Source organism: Aplosporella prunicola (assembly GCF_010093885.1).
Source record: "Aplosporella prunicola CBS 121167 unplaced genomic scaffold K452scaffold_21, whole genome shotgun sequence".
Classification (NCBI taxonomy): domain Eukaryota; kingdom Fungi; phylum Ascomycota; class Dothideomycetes; order Botryosphaeriales; family Aplosporellaceae; genus Aplosporella; species Aplosporella prunicola.
This window is the reverse complement of record NW_022983549.1, coordinates 649,228-673,040: the sequence shown is the minus strand read 5'-3', so window position 1 is coordinate 673,040 and position 23,813 is coordinate 649,228. Positions and strand designations below refer to the sequence as shown.

The 23,813-nt window shown below is 58.6% G+C and overlaps 7 protein-coding genes across 7 annotated transcripts in view; 5 read left to right on the top strand and 2 right to left on the bottom strand.

Annotated features, from left to right (window-relative positions):
* The first annotated feature begins 835 nt into the window (after nt 1–835).
* K452DRAFT_360873 (uncharacterized protein) lies at nt 836–1,806 on the top strand. The gene is made up of 2 exons (XM_033546380.1): nt 836–1,472; nt 1,529–1,806. The coding sequence occupies exons 1-2, from the start codon at nt 885–887 to the stop codon at nt 1,625–1,627; spliced, it is 687 nt and encodes a 228-aa protein (XP_033394885.1). The 5' UTR covers nt 836–884; the 3' UTR covers nt 1,628–1,806.
* A 540-nt stretch (nt 1,807–2,346) lies between these two features.
* Nucleotides 2,347–3,409, top strand: K452DRAFT_300717 (uncharacterized protein; the record flags this gene model as incomplete). Its single annotated transcript, XM_033542361.1, has 3 exons — nt 2,347–2,399; nt 2,452–2,587; nt 2,645–3,409. The coding sequence occupies 3 exons, from the start codon at nt 2,347–2,349 to the stop codon at nt 3,407–3,409; spliced, it is 954 nt and encodes a 317-aa protein (XP_033394884.1).
* A 3,911-nt stretch (nt 3,410–7,320) lies between these two features.
* On the bottom strand, nt 7,321–7,771 carry K452DRAFT_81870 (uncharacterized protein). The gene has a single exon (XM_033547190.1). The coding sequence runs from the start codon at nt 7,638–7,640 to the stop codon at nt 7,374–7,376; it is 267 nt and encodes an 88-aa protein (XP_033394883.1). The 5' UTR covers nt 7,641–7,771; the 3' UTR covers nt 7,321–7,373.
* Nucleotides 7,772–10,859: 3,088 nt separating this feature from the next.
* On the top strand, nt 10,860–11,243 carry K452DRAFT_311098 (uncharacterized protein; the record flags this gene model as incomplete). The annotated part of the gene is made up of 1 exon (XM_033543392.1): nt 10,860–11,243. One exon carries the CDS (start codon nt 10,860–10,862, stop codon nt 11,241–11,243), a length of 384 nt encoding a protein of 127 aa, XP_033394882.1.
* A 144-nt stretch (nt 11,244–11,387) lies between these two features.
* On the top strand, nt 11,388–15,661 carry K452DRAFT_300716 (uncharacterized protein; the record flags this gene model as incomplete). Its single annotated transcript, XM_033542360.1, has 5 exons — nt 11,388–11,714; nt 13,097–13,406; nt 13,485–14,543; nt 14,784–15,467; nt 15,525–15,661. 5 exons carry the CDS (start codon nt 11,388–11,390, stop codon nt 15,659–15,661), a joined length of 2,517 nt encoding a protein of 838 aa, XP_033394881.1.
* Nucleotides 15,662–18,745: 3,084 nt separating this feature from the next.
* Nucleotides 18,746–20,764, top strand: K452DRAFT_328459 (glycoside hydrolase family 17 protein; the record flags this gene model as incomplete). Its single annotated transcript, XM_033544985.1, has 3 exons — nt 18,746–19,071; nt 19,102–20,442; nt 20,575–20,764. 3 exons carry the CDS (start codon nt 18,746–18,748, stop codon nt 20,762–20,764), a joined length of 1,857 nt encoding a protein of 618 aa, XP_033394880.1.
* Nucleotides 20,765–22,125: 1,361 nt separating this feature from the next.
* The window catches only part of K452DRAFT_360869 (uncharacterized protein), a 3,115-nt gene continuing 1,427 nt past the window's right edge, over nt 22,126–23,813 (bottom strand). Inside the window, exon 3 of the mRNA XM_033546379.1 lies at nt 22,126–23,786. Within this exon, the coding sequence (XP_033394879.1) occupies nt 22,371–23,786 (1,416 nt within the window). The 3' untranslated portion in view covers nt 22,126–22,370. The remainder of the gene's footprint in view (nt 23,787–23,813) is intronic.

The window sequence follows — 23,813 nt, the reverse complement described above, 5'->3', positions numbered from 1 at the left end:
ATAAAGAATAATAAATAGAATTATCGTTTACGATTACCCGAAAAAGCTTAGCGGTTGCCTTTCTTAGTAGGGGGTGGGCAAAATATCCAAAGAGGGGTGGGCAAATTATCCGGGGCCTAAAACAAAACGTTTATCAACACTGTTCACCCCTACGCACAACATACTTACGATAAGCGCCAAAAGCCGCATAAATCTGGAATAGACCTTGGAGATACTACTTATAAGTTCTTGTAACTACGAGACATTTCACAGATCCTAAAATTAATTTGCTTTCGTACTAATATTGTTTTTATTACTACCACGACTACGCACGTGGTAACCTAGCTACGCGAGATGTATAAAGCCGGAAAAAGTTTCAAGGGGCCTATAAAAATACTATATTCAAGTTTTATAGTTATAGAAAGACTCGCGTGGCCTTGCGTGTTAAATTAATACGCTTATATTAAATATTAACTCTATAGTCTAGGCTACGCAAGCCGTACCCCGGCTACGCACGGCACCTAAAGCGGTGAAAAGTTTTAGGGGATATATTAAACCTTCCGGCTAAGGTTTAGTAGCTATAAGTAGCTCGCGTGGGTCGCAAACACTCGAGTACACCTACAAACCCGTCACGTGACGGTCGCACTCACAACCACCGGATCCATGTGAGTCAAACCCGGGCCACGCACGACTAGGAAAGCGGTAAAAAGCTGCTAGAGGGCTTGAAGACCCTACAACTAATTTGCGTAGTCACTAGAAACCCGTGCGTAAGCTTACGTGGGTCTTAGATCAACACGCGTACAACTTATATACAGCACCAGCACCAGCCATAAAGCAGTGAACGATTAACCAAAGCCTTCGACAACAAACACCCTGAGAACCCAAATTTAAAGTATCCAGCAATCATGCCGACACCGCCCCTCGCCTTCCTCAGCCAACCCATCGCCATCTGCCCGGAGCACATAGCGCCGGCACCGACACGCCTCCGCATCAAATATGCCAACGGCAGCGGGAGCAAGTTCACGATATCTCAAGAGCCAGAAAACGGCGTTTTCGACGCCGGCAGTGCAGTCGAGCTCTTCTCCGTCGACGGCAAAGCGCTGTCCAGGTCACAGCACCGCACCTTCCGCTCCACGGCGACGGGGCTCCCGCTCTTCGAGCTGACGCGCAAGATGTCGGCGTCCACGCCCTGGGTCATCGAGCTGCCAGGCAGGAAAGGCGGTATTCCTTCCGTCACGCTCGAGCGCAAAACCAGCCTCTTCAAAGACCATTTAGACGCGTTTGTGCAGAGCGTGGATCCCGCTGGAATGGGCGGGACGAATGAGGTCGTGCTGGGTATCCATGGCCAGGACATCTGGAAGCTGCGCACGAATGTGTATTTGGGGGATGTGGTTGTTGCGTCGGCGAAGCGGACGGACAAGATGGCTGTGTATATGCCGGGCAAGAAGCTGGAGTGGGTGGTGGATGTGGCCGCGGGGATGGATATGTCGTTGGTGAGTTGCGTGTAGTTTTTTGCCTTGTGCTGGGAGAATGCTAATGTTTTGCTTAGGTGTCTGCGATCGTGGTTGTTTTGGCGACTACTTTGTATGAGATGAGTGCAGGCGGAGATGCTGCTGTTGGTGTGGCCGGTGCGGTGGCAGCGTGCTGATTTTGGATCTTGTGTGAAAACAACAAGCACTATTTTGAATGTGGCGGCTTGTGGATCGGTGAGGGGAATAAAGACATGGAACAGGCGTTACTTGTTTACTTGGGGTTATAGCATCTACCATTTGTCACCTAAAAGTGATATTTACCACTTGACGAGATGATGAATATTATACAGAGCGGAAGAAAGCCATTTAAGATATTCATAGTACGTGTACGTTCTAAGACCCTCATTCATGACTCGGTCATGTAGCTAGACAAGGAGCATTCTATAGAGATTGCTTGCATTCTTCCCCATCTCGCTAAACGGTGGACGGTGAGACATGTTCGGTTATGAGCGCATATAATCTAGGATCTTCTAGCATTAATCTAGGACCTATTCATACAGCTAGACATAGAGTAGTTGGTAGGGACTGCTTGTGTCGTTCCCTATTTCGCTAGACGGTGACGGATATTACTTAGTTGGGCACTAGTCCGGCGCATACAGGTCCTGTCCAGTTAGAAATATTTAAACGTAGAGACGAATAATCAGTCTGTAGGCTTGCGCCGAGCGTAAATATAACACTGCAAGAGTGCAGTGTTAACAAAATGTTAGCAGAGTGGTAGCGAAAGGTGAAATCCAAGGTACCTCTCGTTCTTCCACGAGCCACAATACAAATACCCACCAACCTTCGTCACCCAACCCTTCCTTTCTCCCTCGTTCAACCTCACCCTGAAGCCAAAATGGCCGTAAATGACTCGCCCTCAACGAAAGGTCTCACGACCAGCTTGACCAAGTAAGCCATCGCCGACCAAGAAAACACGAAAGACACTGACCAACTCCGCAAGGTACCTTCAGCCTGGCAAGTTCTCCGACCTCAAGGTCCGCTGCAGCGACGACATCATGTACGATGTGCATAAAGCCATCGTCTGCAGTCAGAGTCGTTTCTTCGAGCAAGCCTGCAACCCGGCGCACACGTTCAAGGTACGAACAAACGGCACTCTGCATTCCTAATAATACCGCTCACGCTCTTTCGCACAGGAGAACGCCACCGGCGTCATCGAACTAAAAAACGAGGACGCCGACGCCGTCCGCGCTTTGCTCCAGTTCATGTACTACTGCGGCTACGAGACGCCCAGCGAAACCGGCAACCCAGGCGATCGCTCCAGCGCGCCCAGCAGCAGCAGCAGCAGCAAAATAAATAGGGCCAACGACTTCGAATTCTACACCAACTGGCGCAAGCGGAAGCGGGCGCCGGCGACAACGTCGCCCTCGCTGACCGAGATGCTGTTCCACGCGCAGATGTACGGCCTGAGCGGCTTCTACGGCATCGATGCGCTAGCACCCTACGCGAAGCAGCGCTTCGAAGCGTGCGTGGATGAGCGCGCGGGCTGGAAGGAGGCGCGCTTCGCCCGCGTCGTCGAGCTCGTGTACGCGACGACGCCGGCGCGGAACCGCGGTCTGCGCGACATGGTCGTCTATGTGTGCCGTAGGAACTACAGGGCGCTGATGGCGGACCCGGATTTCGCAGCCATGAAGACGCGTCTAGCGGAGTCCTTTGCTAAGGAGCTCGATGCCGCCGTCGCGCGCGCCGGTTCGAGGTTCCCGCTGGATGTAGAGGCGTACAGATGTCCTGCGAAGCGTTGCGACAACGTCTTCTACGCCAACCCGGAGCTTGTCCGCAAGAACTATAAAGGTTGGGATGGCGAGAGTCGTGTCTTTTGCACTTTTTGCTGTGGAGAGCTCGCGCTTGAGGATCTGAAGGGTTTGCAGGTCATCGAGAAATATGATGTGGTGACGGAGTAGTCACGTGCGCAAGGGAACTGTATACCCACGGAGTTTGAGAAGGCTGGGTCACTGAACTGTGTTGTCAATTTGCGACTTAGCGGAGGATTACGATATTGCTCACCATCGAGGAACACGATGGTGCGATAGAGTACGGGATGAGCAAAAAGATTGAACAGAGAAATTGGAAAGACTCAATCAAAAAAATTGTAAAGTCGACTTACGAGTCTCCAAAGGGGTTAGGTTCGTAGGGAGGGACGTAGAATAATAACAAAAAACCAGAAACCGAACCAAAGATAATAAAATCCGAATTCACAAGACCAGGAACCCTACCCCAAGTCAGCACCAACCCCAAACATACGGATTACCTCCAATCCCACCAACAAGAGAAGCAAGAACAAGAACCAAGGAAAAACTGTCCAATACAAACCCATCACCCCAACCCCAACACCCTCCCCTTCCCACACAGCAGGCACACCTAATCTCCGGCCCGCCCTCCCGGCCTCCCGCGCTCCCGTGCTCCGCTCAAAGCCGCCCTAGCACGACGACGACACCATCCGCGCAGTGCAGAAAGAGAGCGAGCGCGCGGGACGGAGCGGCGATAGCGCAGCGGGCAAAGCCGCTACCCGTGCGCGTGACGGTTCACACGAAACGGACGCGCGCTCCTACCTCCTACAATACCGTGTGCGTGTACGCGTACGCCAGGCGCACATGGCCGCGCCGGAAGCGGGCAAGCGGCCGAGCGTGAGCGCTCGCTCGCAAACCCGCACGCCCGTGTTGACGGGCACAGCCGACGGCGGGCGAGCCAACCTGCCACCCTGCGCCCGTTTGAAGGAGAGGAAGCGGAGCAAACTTCCGCGTTCGGAGCGGGCGTGGGGAGCGCCGTCGCGGTGTCGGAGTAGGTGCTGTTTTGGGACGGCTGAGACAGCTGCGGGGCGTGCGTGAAGATTATGCTCTGTGCTCTGCTCTGCTCTGTGCGGAGCGGTGCAGAGCGGAGCTGGGCCGTGTTTTGTGCGGTGCGTGCGTGGGTGGATGGATGGATGGATGGATGGATGGGGGTGCTGCGCCGTTCGGGGCGAGAATGGATGTTGTACGGTAGATGGGATGGGGGAGTGTCGGGAGCAATGTGTGTGTGTGTGTGTGTGTGTGTGTGTGATGGGCGCAAGAGAAAGCAAAGCAAAGCAAAGCGCACGACACAGCGCGAGCGTGGTGCGATAAGTAAGTGAATATAGTGCGTGTAGTGTGTATGTAGGTAGGAAATGGTAGGTAGGCAAAAAGAGACGAAAGAACGCTTGCTTGCTTTCTTGCTAACTAAGACACAAAGACCAAAGCGAACAAGAACAAGAAAAGAGGAAAACGAGAGAAAGAGGACGAACGACGACGTCGTTTTCCCCGCTAACTAGCCAGGGCGCCTAGGTAGGTAGTAAGGTAGGACCCAGGACCGCCTCCGCGCTCGTCTCGTCCGGGCCCTGGCAGCAAGGACGGCACAGTACGGCACGGCACGGTACGGCGCGAGCAGCGAGCAGCGAGCAGCCAGCAGCCAGCACCCAGCAACCTCGCACGCGTCTCGCACGCCGTGTCTCCGAGGCCCTTGGAAGCACGCAGTGCGCAGGCAGCAGCAGGCAGCACGAGCAGCGGCAGCGGCAGCAACAAGCAACAATCCACGCGCAAACAGCGGCAGCGCTTCGTTCCTATGGCCGCCGCCGCCGCCGCAGCAGCAGCTTCCCGACCCGCCCGACTGTCCCTCTGTCCCTAGGTCTGTTACAAACCTACCTACGGGCTACACCCGCCGCGATCCGATTCGAAGCCCACGGCCGCCTGGGTACGGCACGGTACCGCGCGGGCAAGGACATGGACATGGACGTGGACGTGGACGTGGAGGGGGACGGTGCTGCGCCTGCCCGTCCGCCCGCCCGCACGCCCGCCACCTGCGTAAGTAGGTACCTAGGCTGTAACCCGTAGGCACGCTCCCGCGGCGCAACAGCAGCAGCAGCAGCGGGGGGGACGCTCGTATAGGCGTAGGCGTGGGCGAATTGTACGCACCGCGCGGGCGCGTTTGCCTTGCTACTATGTATTAGGCACCGCCCAGGTACTGTACTTACCGCGTACCTACCTACCTGGGTGCAGCAGCAGCAGCTCCCGCGCTTCTGCGCCCGCATTCGCCTGCCTGTCTGCCTGTCTGCCTGTCTGTCGATCAGACGCAGACAGACAAACGTACCGACAACCAAACGAACGAACAAACAATTAAACGAACAAACGAATACGTCAAAGACGAGCAGAAAAAGCGCGCAAACCCAGCAAAAGAAACCAAGAAAACACAAAAATAAAAATGCAGTGGCGTTCGCAGCAGCAGCGGCGGCGGCAGCAGTGCCAGTGCGCCTTGTCCTCCCACGCCGCGTGCCTGCGTCGCCAGGCAATTACCGCAGGCGCAGAAGCGTACCGGCCAACGTCTGTGCATGCGGGCGTCCGCGGGCGGCGGGGAGGTGGGTAGGCATGTATGTACTAGGGCGGCGCAAGCTAGCCAGCTAGCTACCTAGCAAGCGAGTAGGGACCCAGGGACCTAGGGAATCCGTAGGTAGGTACGCAGGCAGGTAGGTAGGCGTAGCCGACTGACAGACAGAAGAGGATCGGATGCGCAGGCAGGATGGATAGATGGATGAATGCCCGTATACACGCCCGTCCAATGTACAGTACATTCGCGCGCACGACATGCAACGCACGCACGCCACGGCGCGATGGAATCGAAAGGAAGGGGAACCTTACCCAGGCAGAGCGTAGGTAAAGGCGCGACCGGAACGCCGAGAGACGTCGTCGTCGTCAGTCCGTCAGACCATCTCCAACCATCCGTGCGCGCGTGCGTGCAGGCGGCGCTCGCGGGGTCCGCAAGTCGACCCTCGACGTCCAGAGCCAGACGCGCCTAGGACGCAGTACATCCGTACGCAGCCCGCAAGACGCAAGACGCAAGACGCAGCCCGCAAGACGCAGCCCGCACAGCAGCGCGGCCTAAGTATGTATGCGCCACGTGCGCGGCGGTTGCGCGACAGCAGCGACGCGCGACAGCAAGCGGCCTGGCGGCGCAACGAAAAAGCAAAAAAAAAAAGCGAGCACAACCGACAAGAAACAAAAAAGAAAAAGAAACGAAAAGAAATAAGAGGGGAGGGAATAATAAAGGTCTACCGCAAAGAAAAAGCAACAGGAAAGCCGCGTCGGCTTCAGGGGCTTGTGCGCCCCGCCCCGTCGCCGCTGCTGCAGTTATGCTGTACGGATTAGCCGTGCCTAGCCGTCATTGTCGTCGTCGTCGTCGTCGTCGCTGCTGGTGGTGGTGGTGGTGCTGCTACATAGCCACGCACCGACGCACCTCGTACCCAGGGCGCGGCGCAGACGCGTAGGTAGGTAGGTTGGCGTGAGACGCGGGCGGGACCTCTCTACTCTCTATTCCGTACCGTAGACATCGGCGCCAGCACCAGCACCAACAGCAGCAGCAGCAGTGCCTACCTACCTACCTCGTACCTCGCACCCCGTACGTACGTCCCGCCAACCTATTGCACAAAATCGTAATCCGTACCAAGCCAACATCAACATTCCGTCTCGTCTCGTATCATATCGTGCCCATAGATACTATACGTACTTACATCCGTTCATTTCCTTTACGACTTACGGCTTACGACTTACCGTGAGCGGAGCTTCCTGTGCTTTGCTGCAGCCATGGCCTGCCTATCCGAAAGAAATGAACGGAACAGAAAAGGAATGGTGAATGGAAAAGAAAGAAAAGAAACGGGAGAGAAAGATAAGGGAAAGAGGGAAACCCACGTACGCACACGCGCACGCACGCGCGCGCGCGCCGTTGCCGCCATGCTTGCTTGCTGCTTGCTTACCTAGGTACGCCGTACTTACCTACCAACGACAGCCCAGCCACCCACGCACTCACTCACTCAACTCGTCTATTCGTCCATTCGGCCAGCAGGAGGCAGCCAGTAGGCTGTACCTAGGCAGTAGGCAGTAAGCAGCAGAGCGGCAGCCCGCCCGGCAAGCAAGCAGCCAAACAGGCATCTAGCAATGCGGGAGCAAGAGCCAGACGGCAGCGCTCCCGCCCCGCGCGCGCCAGCGAGCGAGCTAGGTAAGCAGCTAGCCAACGTCCCGCGCTGACATGCATACATACGCACGCACGCACGCACGCAGCCATACCTAGGTAGTTATCAGCGTGGGGGCGCACATACAGGCGCACACCCAACCCCACCCCACATACACACATACGCAACAAAACAAACGGGCAGCGCGCCGACGTCGCGCCTGCATCTCCTGCATCTAACTAGGTACTGCGTCTGAGCACCGCCGTTTGGAGAGCACGCACGCAGGTAGGCAGGCAGGCAGGCTGATGCAGATGCTATAAACAGACAGGCGACGATCGCGATCGCCCCGTCCCCGCGGTCCTAAGAGCCTAGGTAAGCCCGGGGGGCTGGCGCGGAGAGCGCCGTTTTGCTGCTGCTGCTGCTGCGGGAGAAAACCAACTAACAATCAGCAATTAACAGCCAACAGCAGGAGCAGGAGGCGCAGTAACGACCTTAGTTGCAGGAGCAGCAGCAGAGGCGCCAAGACAGGGCGAGCTTGGCGCGGCACGGCAGCCGAGGACGGCACTCGCGACTGCTTGCCTTGCTTGCTTTGCTTGCGTGGTTTGTAAGTGTGAGATGCGTGTGCGCAGGTGCTTGATAAGCGGCGGACGAGCGGGTCGGTTCCTCGGTGGGTGGGCGAGACGGTAGACGATAGACGATAGACGGTAGACCTCGGGACGTCAGTACAGGACGTGTACGTGTACGGCGCGCCTACGCCCATCCATCCATCCAGATTCCAGCTCCTAGCTACAGCTTGAGCCGGTGGCCGCGCGCGCAGTGCTTGGTGTGCTTACCTACCCACCTATGTAGGCAGCAAGCCAGCAGTGGGAGCTTGTAGCTTGTAGCTTGTAGCAAGGTAGGTAGCTTGTACGCGGGACCTAGTTTAGTGCTCGTAGCTCAAGCCATCACCACCACCTCCACCAGCACCAGCACCGTCCACAAGCCCGCCTCTTACCTAGGTACCTAGCCAGCAGCACTCAACTCAGCACCCATCACCCATCACTCAGCACCCGAACAGGCAGCGCGGCCCACCGCACCGCACCGTACGCATCCGCAAGTAGGTAGCTACCTTAGCTAGACGAGCTCGCGGCCTACGTAAGCAAAGCAGACAGAGCGCAGCAGCGACGATGCGCAAAGACGACCAAAGCAGCGCACCTAGCGACCAGCAGTATTGCCCGCCTGCCCAGCCTGTCCTGTCCTGTCCCGTCCAGCCCTAGTGCGTCCGCATGTAGGAACGAGACACGCAAACGCCTACCACGTACGCATGTAGAGGCAGCAAGCAGGCCAGGCGATCTTGTCGCGCCCTCCGCTTGGCGGCAGATCGCGGCCGGACAGGTAGGTAGGTAGGGCACGCAAGGCATTGCAACCCGTAGGATACTGTAGCCAACGGGCGCGGGCGGGGGAGCGCGTTGGTGAGGCGGGTTGCGGATTGCGGGGCTGTCGTTGGCAGTTGGCGCGGACAAGGGGGGCTGGCTGGCTGGCTGATGGCTGGAGGGAGGGAAGGATGGTGGATGGATGGATGGCTGACGGTTGGAGGGATGGAGGGATGATGCGTCGACACTGGATACCGGACAGGCAAACACAGCCTGCGTACCGTTCATACGTGCACGCGTGAGTGCAGGCATTCATGCAGGCATGCAGGCATGCATGCAAGCGCCGGGGATGGATAAATGAACGAATGGATGGATGGATGGAGGGATCAGCATGGCAGGCTGGCACACTGGCAGTGGCATTGGCATTGGCAGGCGGGCAGGCGGGCAGGCGGGCAGGCTGCAGGCGCGACGACCCCCACGCCCTGGCCTTGCCCGTCATTCGTCATCGTCGCTGGTGCTGGCTGCGCAGAGCCGACGAGCGATGCGCGATGAACGATGAGCAGCGATGCGCGACAGGCCAACCAGCACAGAGCAGGCAGCGCGACAAACCCCGGCTGGCGGCGGCGATCATCGACGGGGGGAGGCGGGCTCTGCGGGCTCTGCGGCGCGCTAGTCAGCGACGCGCAACCGCGGATGCGCAGGGCCGGGCGGGCTAGCGGGTTTTAGCGGCGGCTGCGGCAACAGCAGCAGTAGTCAGTTAGCGGCAGCAGCAAGCAGCAGTAACCGCAGTGAAAGCCTGGCTGAGCATGGGTGTCGGGCGTGCATGGGTGCGGGCTTTGGGTGCAGGGGGCGCAAGCGCGGTTCTAGAAGGCTGTTGGAAGCGGCGCGCGGGGGAGAGGAGCGAGGGATTGCGTGTGCGAGAGGTTGAGAGTTGGGGACGGGGTTGGGGGCACGGCGTACGGATCCGTAGCAGCTGGAGCGGGCGGCACGACAGTGGCCGCGTGAGGGGGGCGCACAGCGTTTGCGGGCGTGCGTGGATGCTGCCGCAGTAGCTGCTGGTGCTGCTTCTGTTTTGCTGCTGCTGCTGCTGCTGCTGCTCCTGCTGATGATGATGATGATGGATGCTCTTCCTGCTGGTCCCGGTGCCGATGCTGGGCGTGGGAGACGCGAGCCCGGTTCTTGGCGAGCGAGAATGGGGGTCCAGAGGAAGGGGAGGCTGGGGGGGACAGAGCGGGGATGAGGAGGGAGGCGAGGCCACGGGGACAGGCGCAGGAAGGCGGTAGGCGGCGGCGGCTGCGGGAAGTGGGAACGCGATGCGCTAGGGCGATGCTGTGCGAGGGTGACTGGAGTGGTGGTACGATCCGAGATTTTTTTCTGATGATGAGAGCACCTCAGCGAAAGTCGAGTTGCGCGTGACTGTGACTGGAGGAGAGAGGGCAAAAGCCGGAGAAGCCCTGCATGGCGGTATTTCCGATGTTTGCTGACCAGTGACCATCTTCTCTTCAATAAACTGAGGGAGGCGAGTGGACCCTGAGACCTGGCGAAACAGCTCGCGAGACGAGGCAAACGGTCGCCTTGGCCGAAAAGAGCATGGGTGACAGGGGTTGTAGGGACAATATTGGACAAAAAGGCAGCTGCATGCCGCCAACGAAAGGCGGGAATTGGGAAAAAAAGGGCTTGAGCCGTGGGCGCGGGATGCGCGCGTGGAGGTGCAAGGCGGGAGAGCGTCGCAAGTGTCGCAAGTGTCGCAAGTGTCGCAAGTGTCACGTGCGCAAGACGGTAAGGCGCCGATCAGGCGTGCCGTGTCAGAAATCTCGCGGAGATGTGAGCCACGTCAGCGCTGCGCGTTTGGTATGAAGATGTGCCCGCGCGGGTTTGTCCAGACCGCGCTCAGGCCGTCGCTTGCGAGGACGAGGATCGGGAGCTTGCCGTTTCTTGGGGGCGAGCTGAGGTGCACGCGACGTCGCACTACCGCGTCGCATCCGCCGCTCATCGAGGAGCCTCCTCCAGCAATGACGGAATCGCGAAGCCGTATGCACTCATCAGCCCATGGCCGTCAGGGGGGGTCCCTGCCTGCCTGCCTGCCTCCCCCCTGGCGCGGGACCGGGCGCGCCGCACTTATGCACCAGCGTTGAAGAAAGGCCTCCCGCGCCTGGCCGGCCGGATCGGCGGCACAATCTTCAAGGGGGGGCCCCTTCCAGGAATCTCGGGAAGCCAGGTGAGGGCCTGAGAAAATCACCTGGAGGCCTGGCCGGTGCCCTCGTTGACAGCAACCTTAATTCGCAGAGCACTAGCGAGGCCGTTGGACGAGGGTTGCGCGGGAAGACATGGGGGGTCCTCACTGGCCCTCGTGGTCTCCGTCCGGGGTTCCATATGCCGTCCCAGACACACTACTCGCGTCTGCTCTCCACGCGCAACGACTATGTACGATGAGAAACACTCGAGCGGTGACTGCCGCTGCGATTATTATTATTTTTTTCTCTCGTGTCCTCTGAGGCCCAACGCGCCCCCACCGCTCTACCTTAGCGCTGAGTGACGCCGTCACATGCCAGCACGGAATTGCCGCCTAAGCCCCAAATGGTGCTGCACCTCGCCGCCTTCACCAATGCAGACCCGGAGTACGACCCTGACTCGATACGATCCGCGCAAGCCAGACCTGAGTCACGTCAAACGCCGGGCCCTCGACTCGAAGACGACGACGACTACGACGACGATGACCGCCGACGAACGATCGAACGTCGACACAAACGCGATGTGCGCTCCATCAGACGGCACGCGACGGCCACAGCCAATGCATGTGCCTCTCGCAGCGTGACGAATGCTGCCATCCGCGCGCGCGCGCTCCACTTTGCCGACGGCGCACTTCGTATCTCGACAAGTCGAGGCTCTGACCGGTTGTCAAAGGTCCAGAAGCGCAGCGCTCGGACTTGTGGCCGAAGCAAGATGAGGAAATCCGGGCAGGGCCGGCACCAGCCAACATTTTTTGTGGATTGGCAAAAAAGCAATGCAGAGGGTTGGATCCTTCATTCAGCAATGCAGCGCCTATCATGGCCTGATTGCCGAGCAGCAGATCGGACGTGACGCCCGCTACGGCTTCGCGGTGGGCGGGATAGAGGGATACGGATTAGAGTATGTATAGCGGGCTTGTGTTAATCGGCTTTTGCATGAGACGGTGGACTAAGGCGGGCGGACCGTCGGGCGGCGGGCGGGCTGGAGATAAAGTCGAACAATTTCGTCCAGGACGCCGCCCAAAAGGGCTTTTCGGGAATGCATGAAAGATTGAAAAGATGGCGCGCAGGCATAAACCTGGGCGACTCAGCTATGCTTTGGGCGCTTGACGCTCATGATTCAAGTGTGCTGTCGCGGCGGCCTGACTGGGAGGGTGAGTTGGCAAGGCTTACGTACTCGCGGCGCCGATCGTTGCTGCGGGCGCGCGACGACGCCGGGCGCAGGGGAGGTCACAGGCCTGATCTCGCTGTGGCTGGGCAAGCAATGATGGGTGATCTCCATCAATTCTGGTCTGGGGAGGGGAGATGATGGATGGCAGCTCGTCGACAGGACTGCCATCATTAGTAACCGGCAAGTGACCCGGCGCACGCGACGCCCACGCCGTTGCACACGGAGCCTGGATGGGGCAGCTCGCCCGGGCGCGCAGCTCCCCCGGCCACTCAGACGGCGGCGTGGCTGAGGCTTGGGCGTTAGGGTGTTTGGAGTTTATTTCAGTGCCGGTGGAGCTGCAGCAAATTACGCTTGCACTGCAGGCTGCACGGACGGCCGTTGCTAGCCTGCCCATGGCCCAACGCAGGCAGTCACTGACTCCAACATAACGCTGTCGCAGCGAGATAGCGCTCCGGGGTATAAGGAAGCGCCGGCGCCGGTGGCGGACGATCTGGTGAGTGCCTCCCTGCTTCCCTAGCCCGACTCCATTGCTGCTCAGCCTTTTTGCTTGTCGCTTGCATGCATCCGCCCTCTCCTGCGCCCGCGCTGCACTCCCACCACTAGCGAGCGAGTCATCGCCTACATGGTAGGCCTCCCCCCTCCCCCCCTCCCCGACCCTCCCCTCGCTCCCCCATCCGACCAGCCCCATCCATGTCCAGGCGTGTGCGTTTCATCAACCCTCTGCCTGTCCGACACCACGCCGTGATCCGCGGACCCTGTCGTCGCATCCGCCCAGCTCAGCAGATCCGCCCCTCATAATCCATCCAACACGACTCTTTTCTTCAGGGTTCTTGCCTTCCCTTTCGACACACGTCGTGCAAAGCCCCGGTGGTTAACCACTCGACCAGCATCATCCCCACCCCGCTCAGCAGGGCCTGCCACCGCCGCAACACATCCAGCACCCGAGGCCCCAAGTCATCCAGCACCACCAGCACCACCCCAATTCGCCCCAGCAGCCGTCGCATCCTTCTTCCCAAGGGCCCTACGCCTCGCCGCATCCCTCGACCCACCAAGTGCCCAACCAGCACCACTCGCCTTACGTCAGCACAATCCAAGTCCCACACGCCCAGAACCCGCAGGAAGTGCCCTACTACGCCGCCACCGCCCATCCCAGCCCTTACAGCACCAACAGCGCCTCTGGAAGCTACACCTCGTCAGGTAAGTCGCGTCGCGTCACGGCCGCCTTGGCGCGCGACAACCTCGACAAACACCACCACTCACTCACCGCCGTCGCAGCCGAAACGCCAGACATCTCCATGGCCACCGCAACGATGAACCGGCAATTCCCCCCCATCTACCACACCCCGCAATCAAATTCGCCCGCCTCGATCCAGTCGCCGCAGCACGATCAGCATGGCCGTCCCATCTACGGCCAGAGCGCGCCCCAGGTCCCGCAGCAGATGTACTATTCGCCGCAATACCAGATGCCGCCCCAGCAGTCGCCTTACGCGCAACAACATCCCGCGCCGCTCGCGGCCAATTCGCTCCTCATGTCTCACCAACCGCAGCCCCTGCAACACCCCCAGCACCCTCACACCCCAGGTCTGCCGGGCAGCCCACGCGCGAAGCTGAACCAGACGCCGCTTCAGAGGCCACCGTCCGGCCTCGGCCCGCCCCAGGGCACGCCGACGGGCCCTCCAGGCAGCGCCGGCAGCATGCACTCGGCCGCGCCGCCAAACTCGAGCGTCAACCCGAACGCCGCCCCCGGCCCCATTCCCGCCACGACCCCGCTGGTCGTGCGGCAAGACCAGAACGGCGTGCAGTGGATTGCGTTTGAATACTCGAGAGATCGGGTGAAGATGGAGTACACGATTCGCTGCGACGTCGAGTCGGTAAACGTCGACGAGCTCCCGCAAGAATTCAAGACGGAGAACTGCGTCTACCCCCGCGCATGCTGCTCCAAGGACCAGTACAAGGGCAACCGCCTTCACTACGAGACCGAGTGCAACACGGTCGGCTGGGCGCTCGCCCAGCTCAACCCGTGCTTGCGCGGCAAGCGCGGCCTGATTCAGCGCGCGGTCGACAGTTGGAGAAACAGCAACCAAGACCCGCGCCTGAGGAGCAGGCGGGTGAGGCGCATGGCCAAGATCACTTCAAGGAAGGCGATCCAGGCATCGCAGCATGGTGGCCACATGGCGGGCCCCGGTGCCCCGGGCGCTGCAGGGGTCCCGAATTCGGCTGGTCTTCCGGGTGCGCCGGGGCCCCGGCCCACGAGCATGGGCATGGGCGGCCCGCAGTTGCACCACCACCATGAGCATCCTGGAGGAGCACCGGGAGGGCCTGATGATGTTAGCGGTATGTTTCCACAGATGTGATGAGTGCGAGTTTGAATCGCGCACGTTGAAACGGATTTGCAATGATAATATCCTGTCTTGTTTTGTATTTGCATGTACATTACTCCTTCTGGATGTAATTTTCCCCCCGGTCATACCCATTGTTTTGCACATCACGCCCCCAAACCATGCACCGCATCACCAAACACCCCTGCGCAGATCACGATCATCAGTCACGGAAACGGAAACTAATTCTTAATAGCCGCGAATGGATACAACGACACCACCCATACGCACCATCATCAAGCGCCGACTGCTCAAACTAACCCGCCCTCTGGCGAGGTCCGCACCGCCAACAACTTCTACCCCACCTATCCGACCGCTGCTCACGCTGTCGGAGGTCCCGCTATGCCGCCGACCATGCATCACGTTCCGCCGCCGCCGCCGGCCCATGCCACTTCTGCTTCGACCAAGTCGCAGGAAGACGAGGAGCGCAACCTCGAGCTCTTTGGCGATCTGCCGGAAGCCAAGCGCCGCAAGTTCATCCTCGTCGAAGACGCGGAAAGATCTACCCGTGTCCGCGTCCGTGTCATGCTCGACCAAGTCAACATGGAGGAGATGCCCGATTCCTACCGTAAGAGCAACTCCGTATACCCGCGCTCGTATTTCCCCACGCAGATGCAGTCTCCCCCGGCGTCTCCCCGTGGACGCCGCTTCTTCGACGACCCCGAAGACGAGAAGAGCGATGATGGTTCCAGCGCTCCCGTCACCGGCCGTACTCTTGTCCCGGTGCCGTTGATGGATGGTTCGGAGGCAAAGGTTCCCCGGCCGGTCGTGACGAAGAGCAAGAGGAACAAGGAGGTCACCCTCAACGACCTTGGTTACCGCATGACGTGGAGCCAGAGCAGAGTGTTTGCGGGACGGACCCTTTTCCTGCAGCGATCTCGTAAGTCAAATTTCCCCAATAAGTCGCAGTGGATGTCGTCACTAACATTGGAACCAGTGGATGCCTACCGCACCAAGATGCGCACCACCATGATGGCGGCAGGCCAGGACGTTGCACCTCACTTCGAGACGCGCGTTGGCAAGCGGCAGTGGCTGGAGCGGAGCAAGCGGGCGAAACGCGAGGCGTCGCCTTAAGTATCAAACCTGGCGTCTCTTTCCCCAATCTCACGATGATCCACGAACATACGCATTGACTCTTGCACGGCACGAAACCCGGTTCCGGACGGACGACTTTCCACAAACAGGCCATGCTTCCGCTGGCAATTGTTATCCGGACGATCCGGGAAAACATTGATTTCTCCCTAGTTCCAGGGAGGGGTCATTGCATAATTTTCATCTCGTCTTGCTCTCATTGGCTGGTCGAGACTTTCCGGCGCCATTTCTTCTCATTCCTCTCGTGCTGGTTTACCCTGGTCATATGGAAGCGAGGACCAGTTTTCAGGTTGTCTCGCACCACAGTGTTTGGCCGCCGTGGGGGGGCGCAGCACGTGAGGCCTCGGCTGAACCACCTTTCTCGATGCGGCAAATGCTCAGAGAACCACACGATATCCATGTCCAAACTTGCTTTCTTGCTTCTAGTTTTCTTTTTTCACGCCGGGCTGCGCGACGCAAGCGCAGGCCTAGCCATGTGGATGTCCCTTGTTCTGTTTTTCTTCTTCTCGCGCTGCTTCTTCATGTCCTTGCTTTTAATCCCGTACTTGCGCCTTAGTTGCTGGTAGATTGATTCGACTCTTGTCGGTTTTCAACGCCGCTCGGGGGCGGGCGGTCACGAATGATGCGTTGCGTGTGCATGATGGGCGTGGTCGGTGGATTTTTTCCGTTTTCCTTTTCTTCTTGTTGTTGTTTCGTTTCTAGGCTGGGAAAGAGGCGCGCATCGCGCACAACTGGGTACGTACATACACGAATGGGCAGCCGGGTGCACGCGCCGAAGCGATCTGAGGTTTTGACGGATCTCGAGACGCGCGCAATGGTCGGATGGATGGTGGGGTTCGGGTCTGGGTGCTGTGGATGGATGGATGATATGGGATTTTTTGATTCTGCTGCGTTTTTTTCATGCTAGTTTGCTTTTCTGTCAGTCGTCGTGGCTGTCTGCGCGCGGTTTAGTTACTTTTTTTCGTTCTTGTGAATTCTCCCTAACGTACGTACGCTGCTATGGATGCTTTTTTGGCTTTTACTGCTCGCTCTGTCGCTGTCGTTTCTTGTGGTTTGCTGTTGTTGTTGGCTTGTGAGAGGTAAGTGGGGTTTTCGTGATTGAAAAGAAAGAAAACAAAAAAGTTGAGGTTGTTTCTTCACTCTTCTTTTTCATGATTTTTCTCTACTCTTCTTATTACTAACTTTTCCTCTATCCTCTCTTCCTTTTCTTCGTGCTTACCCTTTCTTTCTTATTATTATTATTCTTTTCCTTCTTGTTCCTCTTCTCCCCCTCTCGTGCCGGATAATTGTAGACGACGCGGTACATACATATGCTCGACAGGCGCGCTGCACACGACGGCGTTTGTTTGTTTGTTTGTTCGTTGCTCGTTGATTGTTTGTTTTGGCGTGCGGTTGTGCGGTTGTGCGTGTGTGTACCTTGTGTGCGTGTGTGCGTAAGCGCTTAATGTGTATGTACCTACTTGTCGACGTAATTACTACTCTCTTCTCACGACTTTGTTGTGTGCAGCGGGTTATATATACGCAATATAATATGCTTCTGTTCGACAGGACGTGCGGACGGTGTTTAGTTATCGTGTCGTTTTGGTTGTTGTTTGCGATGGGGTGTGCTGGGCTGGTGGCGGTGGCCTGGTACTGTATGCAGGGCAGGGTTGGGCTGCCTAGATGCCGTGGCCGTGGCGAAGCTTGGTTGCGGTGCAACGGCCCTGGTCCTAGGGTGGGGTTTGCGGTGCGTATTGTACAGTACATGTGCTGAATTGCCTGTGGGCGGGGGATTTTTTGAGGGTTTCGTGTCTGATTGTGTTTGGTGGGCAGACGTTTGGATGGCTGTGGATTGATAGGCTTGCTGGGGATCGGGTTGTCCCTATGGATTGATGCTTCTCCAGCTATGTACAAGCTTAGGTTTAGGGTGCAGCAAAGATGCTTCTACGTAGCGGGCATATCCCTCACGCCTCAGAAGCCTATTTTGCCTCTACGTCCAATCCAACAACGACCAACCCCGCACTTAAGCTTTTAACCATCCACCTGCCAGTCCCGCCATGTAGGTACCGTCCAGTACCTGTCCATCCATACCTGTTCCTGACGCATACCCACCCACTCACGTGCAGCGACAACGTCCATATAGCAGGCATCAGTAAGTAATCCGGTCAACGGGCCTGGCACGACTGGACAGGTTCCATTGTGACCCACAGCATGAGCCAGGCACACCAGCAGATCTACGTGATCACCGCGGTCGTTTGTCGATCCGAGGCCCGCTAGCTGCCGCCTCGCACAACGGCGTGGGTGAAGAAAGCTAAAAATAAAAAAGCGAAACGCGGACGCGCGGCCGAGTGGGCGGGACGCTGGGAACGGCAAATAGATTGGGGTGGGGAGATTCGAGGAGGGCGGAGTGGAAGCGTGGTCTGGACTCTCCGACTCTGGGACTGGTGATGGTTTTAAGGGGAGGCCTGAGCGTGTGGAGGGGTGGAGGAGCCAAGTGGGACAAACGTTCCTTGTACGACGTCATTGGCGGCCGCGCGCATCTCTACAGGCTTTCCATCATCGCGTCACTGGATGAAGTCGTGTTCGTCGGCCTTCCCTGCTGCTCGCTTCATGCTCCAATCGACGCCTGAAACCACTGAACCCTGGCCTCCCGTACACCTCCGTTGCCGCGACAAACTCGGCTGGCTGCAAGCAGAACCACTAGACTCTCAACCTATCTACCTACCCTCTCCTTCGCCCAGCGCCAAGGCACCCCCCAGCTTCACCTGAAAACGGCGCAGCATGCCTCAGCAACCCCCCTTCCAGAGGGCCTTTTCCTTCGACGAGGCCGACGACCAGAGCCTCGTCTCTCCCTACATACCTCCCAGCCACCAGCCTCCTCGAAACATCGACACCACGCCCTCTCCTCCGCCCGAGAGCCCGCCGCTAGCCACGTCGCGGAATTTCTCAATCACGCCTCCACCCCCGCCGCCGGTGCACCGCATCGCGCCTGGTCTGCATTCGCCGCAAGCCTACTATGATATGATGGACCATTCCTCGCCCAGCCCGCAGCGTGATCCCCGCCCGGAGTCGTTCGCGACGTCGGGCATGGACAACTTTGGTGAGTCCACGGCGGGAGGCGGCATAACAGACATTGCCCTGGGAGTTGCGAACGACCACGCTCGCGAGAGCGGGCTGCGCGCGTTGCACGAGACGAGTGATTGGGGCCATGGCGGGAGTAACAGTCATCCAGGGTCCTATCCGGCGGACGAGTCGCCGTACCCATTCCACCCGGCCCACGACCGAGGCCACCTGCACCCTGCCGACTCGTACGGTTCGCAGGCCCCGCTCGCCGGCGGCGCCGCCATCGCCTCCGGCGCCAACTACTCGGACAGAAGCCTCCCGATGGATCAATACCCCCCGCAGCACAGCCCGTACGAGCCGCTCTCCGACGACCCGTACAGGGAGTACTCGCGGCCCGTCACCGCTTTCGGCGCCATCGATCCCAACGAAATCGAGGACGACGGTGACGACGGCTTCCCCGCCGAATCGGACCAGAAGCGTAAGACCCTGTTGGGCGGTTTCGGTAAGAGCTCTAAGAGTGCCAGTCGTGATGCCCTCGCTGTTGGAGGTGCTGGTGCTGCTGCGGGTGCGGGTGTGGGTGCAGGTGCAGGTGCCGCTGCGGCATCTGGTGCCTTTTCTAACTTCAACAGTGGTGATGGCAGCGGCAACTACGGCCCCGTGCCAGGCGGTAACAGTACCGAGTACAACCACGGCATCGAGAACGAGAAGAGCGAATGGTTAGCCCAAGAAAAGAGCGGCAACAAGAAGCTCAAGTGGATCGTAGGTACGATTCTGGCCGTCCTGGTCGTGGCTGCAATTGTCGGTGGTGTCATCGGCGGCATTCTTGGATCCAGAAACAAGGATTCGTCGTCGTCCAGTTCATCGCCAAAGGACGATGACGACGATTCAAATGACCTTAACAAGGATTCGGCCTCGATCAAGGCGCTGATGAACGACTCGAACCTGCACCGCGTCTTCCCAGGAATGGACTACACACCCTGGGGCGCGCAATACCCTGACTGCCACAAGTGGCCGCCCTCGCAGAACAACATCACCAAAGACATCGCGATCCTGAGCCAGCTGACGCCGGCGGTCCGGCTGTACGGCACGGACTGCAACCAGACGGAAATGGTGCTGCACGCGATCGACCGGCTGGAGATCACCGACGTCAAGGTATGGCTGGGCGTGTGGCTCGGCAGCAACGACACGACGAACACGCGGCAGATTTCGCAGCTATGGGACATACTGGACAAGCACGGTGACGACCCGTTCGCGGGCGTCATCGTCGGCAACGAGGTGCTGTACCGCAAGGACCTGAAAGCCGCCGAGCTGTCCAAGATCCTGGGCAACGTGAAGAGCAACCTGACAGACAAGAACCTGGACCTGCCGCTCGCGACGAGCGACCTCGGCGACAACTGGACGGCGGACCTGGCGCGCGAGGTCGACATCATCATGGCGAACATCCATCCGTTCTTCGCGGGCGTGCGCGCCGAGCAGGCCGCGTCGTGGACGTGGACATTTTGGCAGGGAAATGATGTCCCGGTCACGCAGGGCATGACGGGCAAGCGCCACGTCATCTCTGAGACGGGATGGCCGTCTGGCGGCGGCAATGACTGCGGCACCGGCTCTGATACTGACGAGTGCAAGAGTGGTGAGGGCAGTGTGGCGGGCATTACGGAGATGAACACATTTATGGAGGATTGGGTGTGCGAGGCGCTGAGTAACGGGACGGAGTATTTCTGGTGCGTATCTTCCCTTTTCTCCCTCACTCTTTCTCTCCCTCTCCTTTTCACCCCTCCCCTCCTTTTCCATCTATTTTCTAACTCATACTATCTTACCTACCCACCCACCCTACTAATACCCGCCGCGCACAGGTTCGAGACCTTCGACGAACCCTGGAAAGTCGTGTATAACACGGACTCGCAGAAGTGGGAGGACAAGTGGGGCCTAATGGACCAGGCGCGCCGGCTCAAAAAGGGCGTCAAGATTCCAGACTGTGGGGGCGCGACGGCGACGCTGGCGACCGGGAGTAGGACGACGGCTACTGCTGCTGCTGCTAGGTGAGGTGAGGTGGGGGTTGTGGGTTGGGGTGGCGGTGTTTGGCGTTTCGTGTTCTGTTTTGTTTGGGCGGGTTAAGTAACTTACTGGTTTGGATGGTTGGTTGGGATGGGATGGGATGGGTTAAAGGGCTCTGGTCTGTTATGGTATGATATACGTCTGCGTGTGGGGGTTGGGTTTTTCAGGGGAATAGGTCGGAAGGGATAACACGGGGGTTGAGGTTAAGGTTCAGGCTGCTATGCAATGCTTGTAATGTAGCTAAGAGTCGAGTCAGGCAATATTCAATATAGATGGTTGATTGCTGTTGCTTTGATTGGTTGCTTGGTTGCTTGCTTTTGCGTGTTGGGTGTTGGGTGTCTGGCTGGTTAGCTGGTCGGGTAGGTACTTGGAAAGAACAGAAGAGTGCGTGGATGTGGCTGGAGTATGCATGCGCACACGCAGTTAAGAAGAGCGGGGAGGGGGTAGGCAGGTGCGTGAGAGTATGCGTATGCATGTGTACGGGTTCAGACATGGCGAATGAACAGATACATGTAAAAGACCTGCAAGCACCAAGCACCCAGCATCAAGCAAGCGAGCAGAAACATGAAAAAGGTGAGCGTGTTTGTGGACATGGTTATATACATTGTCTTTATCTGTTTGTAGTAGAGCGGTGGTGTTCTGGTTCATGACTTGACTTGACTTGTCAGCGCCGCTGGAGATGGTGGGGTTGCTTGTGCTTGTGCTTTGCACTTGGAGGCGTTGTGTTGTGGGGCATGGTTGGGACTTTGCTGGGAGGTGGTTATGGTTATGGTTGTTTGGGTTTGGGGTTGGGATTGAGCGTGCGTGGGGAAGGTGAGGCGTGAGAGACGTGAAGGCGTGGGCTGCGGCTCTAAGCCTGAAACGGTAGTTCTGACCTTCCTTACGCCTAAAACAGAGACCTTAGGTTTAACTTTAAGGTTTGGGTTAGGTTTGCATGCATGTGCCGTGCCGCTAGGTAGGTACAGTACCTATAGGTGGTGGCTTGGTGGCTAAGTGGCTCCACTGAACGAAACCTTAAACTACATACACTTAGTCCTGCTTTGCCTAGCACCTACACACCTATAACCTTCCTTTCGTCCTTCTTTCTTATCTCTAAGCTTGTTTGTTTCTATTCTATGGCTGTTGTATGTGGTTGCACCGTTGTCTGCTTTGTTGCGGTATAGGACAATATGTATAATGGCGATGTTATACTTTAGCATGGAGGAAAGAGCATTATTCGATATTTCGTTGACAGAGAAGCAGCACGCTAACGTGAAGGCGCAGCGTAAACCGCCGAGCGGAAGCGTACAGAGGACGGCTGCGTCATCACTTTACTGCGTCTTGCAGCGGCTCACTAGAATGAGAAGTGGCGGGTGCGGACGCGGTGGTAAATTGCAGCTGGCTAAGTAGAGACAAGAAAAGACAGGAAAAACAGTAGCAGTACGCGACGGTCTGACCCGTCTATACTATGTAAAAAGCAGGAAACCAAGCAATCTTATCCCTACCTACCCTCAGACCTCCCTCAAACACTCAATCTCAATTTCAATCTCAACCCTAACTCTGTTCCCATCCAATCCCATCCAATCCCACCCGACCCCATCACAGACCTTCCACCCTAGTCCGCGACCCCATACAACAAATACTCACGAGGCGGCGCCACTGCCGGCGCATCCGTCTCCGGATCCACAGTCCTCCTCCCCTTCTTCTTCTTATTCTTACTCCTCGCCGTCGGGCCAAACCCCCACCCCCCCTCCGAGTCCGTCAGCTGGATCGGCTCGGGACGCGGCTCCTCCGGCGCTGCCTCAGGCACAACCTCAAGCTCCGGCTCCACCACCTCCACAGTCACGGGCACAAGCTCTGGCTCGGGCGCAGGCACCTCCTCCATTTCCAGCTCCGGCTCCGGCGGCGGCGACGGCTCTGCCGGTTGAGGTGGCGACACGGGTGGCGACTCGTAGGCCCATGCGGCGCTGCTGCTGCTGCTCTTCTTCTTGTTCTTCCGCTTGCCTTTCTTCAACGGCGGTGGTCTGCCCCACATGTCATGCTGGGGTGCAGGCGCAGGCTCTGGCTCAGGCGCGGGCACCACCTCCACAGTCGCAGGCACAGGCTCCGGCTCAGGCGCGGGCACCACCTCCATCGGCACATCGGCCTCGGGCTCTTGCTCCGGCTCCGGCTCAGCGGGCGGAGGCGGCGACACAGCTGGAGACTCATGGACCCATGCGCTGCTGCTACTCTGCTTCTTTTTTTTCTTCTTGTCCTTCTTCAACGGCGACCAGCCGCCCCACTCGGGCGCAAGCTCAGGCGGCGCTTCCTCCTCAGGAATTTGGGGCGGCGGGGGGGACGAGGCATCAGCGTAGACATCTGCGTATTCTGCTGGCGCGTCGACAGCCTGCTCCTCCTCCGCGGACGCAGGGGGCTCGGGGTAGGCTTCCGCGTCGGCGAACTCCTCCGGCGCGTACGCGTCCACGTACTCCTCCCCCGCAGCCTCAGGCGCAGGCACAGGAGCGTACGGCTGCACCGCCGGGCTCTCATAGGCCTGCACAGCCGGCGCCGGCGCCTCACCACCATCGTCGTCAACGTCATCATAATCATACGGCGGCCCCGGCGACGGCGCCACAGCAGCCGGCGGCGAGGGAATCAGACTGCCGCCTGCTGCGCCTGCTGCGGCGCCGCCACTGCCGCCACTGCCGCCACCGTTGCCTTCTGCGAAAGCGGACATGGACACGGGCACTGCGGCAATGGCGGTGACGGTGGGGACCGAGTCCCAGGTGTGCGGTTGCCAGCGGTAGGGCATGGCCGTTGGCATTGGGGCTACGAGGACGGGGTGGTGCGGCTGGGGCGCTGTGGTTGTGTGGGTGTTGTTGTTGGATGGCTTGGTGATGGTGTCGGTGTCGGTGTCGGCGTGAGGTTCTGCTACTCGTTCGTAGACCGGGAGCGTGGGGAGTGCGAGGAGCGGGTCGTGGACGTCGTCGACCTTGATGCCGTCGTCGACGTGGACATGGACGCGCTCGTCCTCGTCCTCGTCCTCGTCGACCTTGATGCCGTCGTCGACGTGGACATG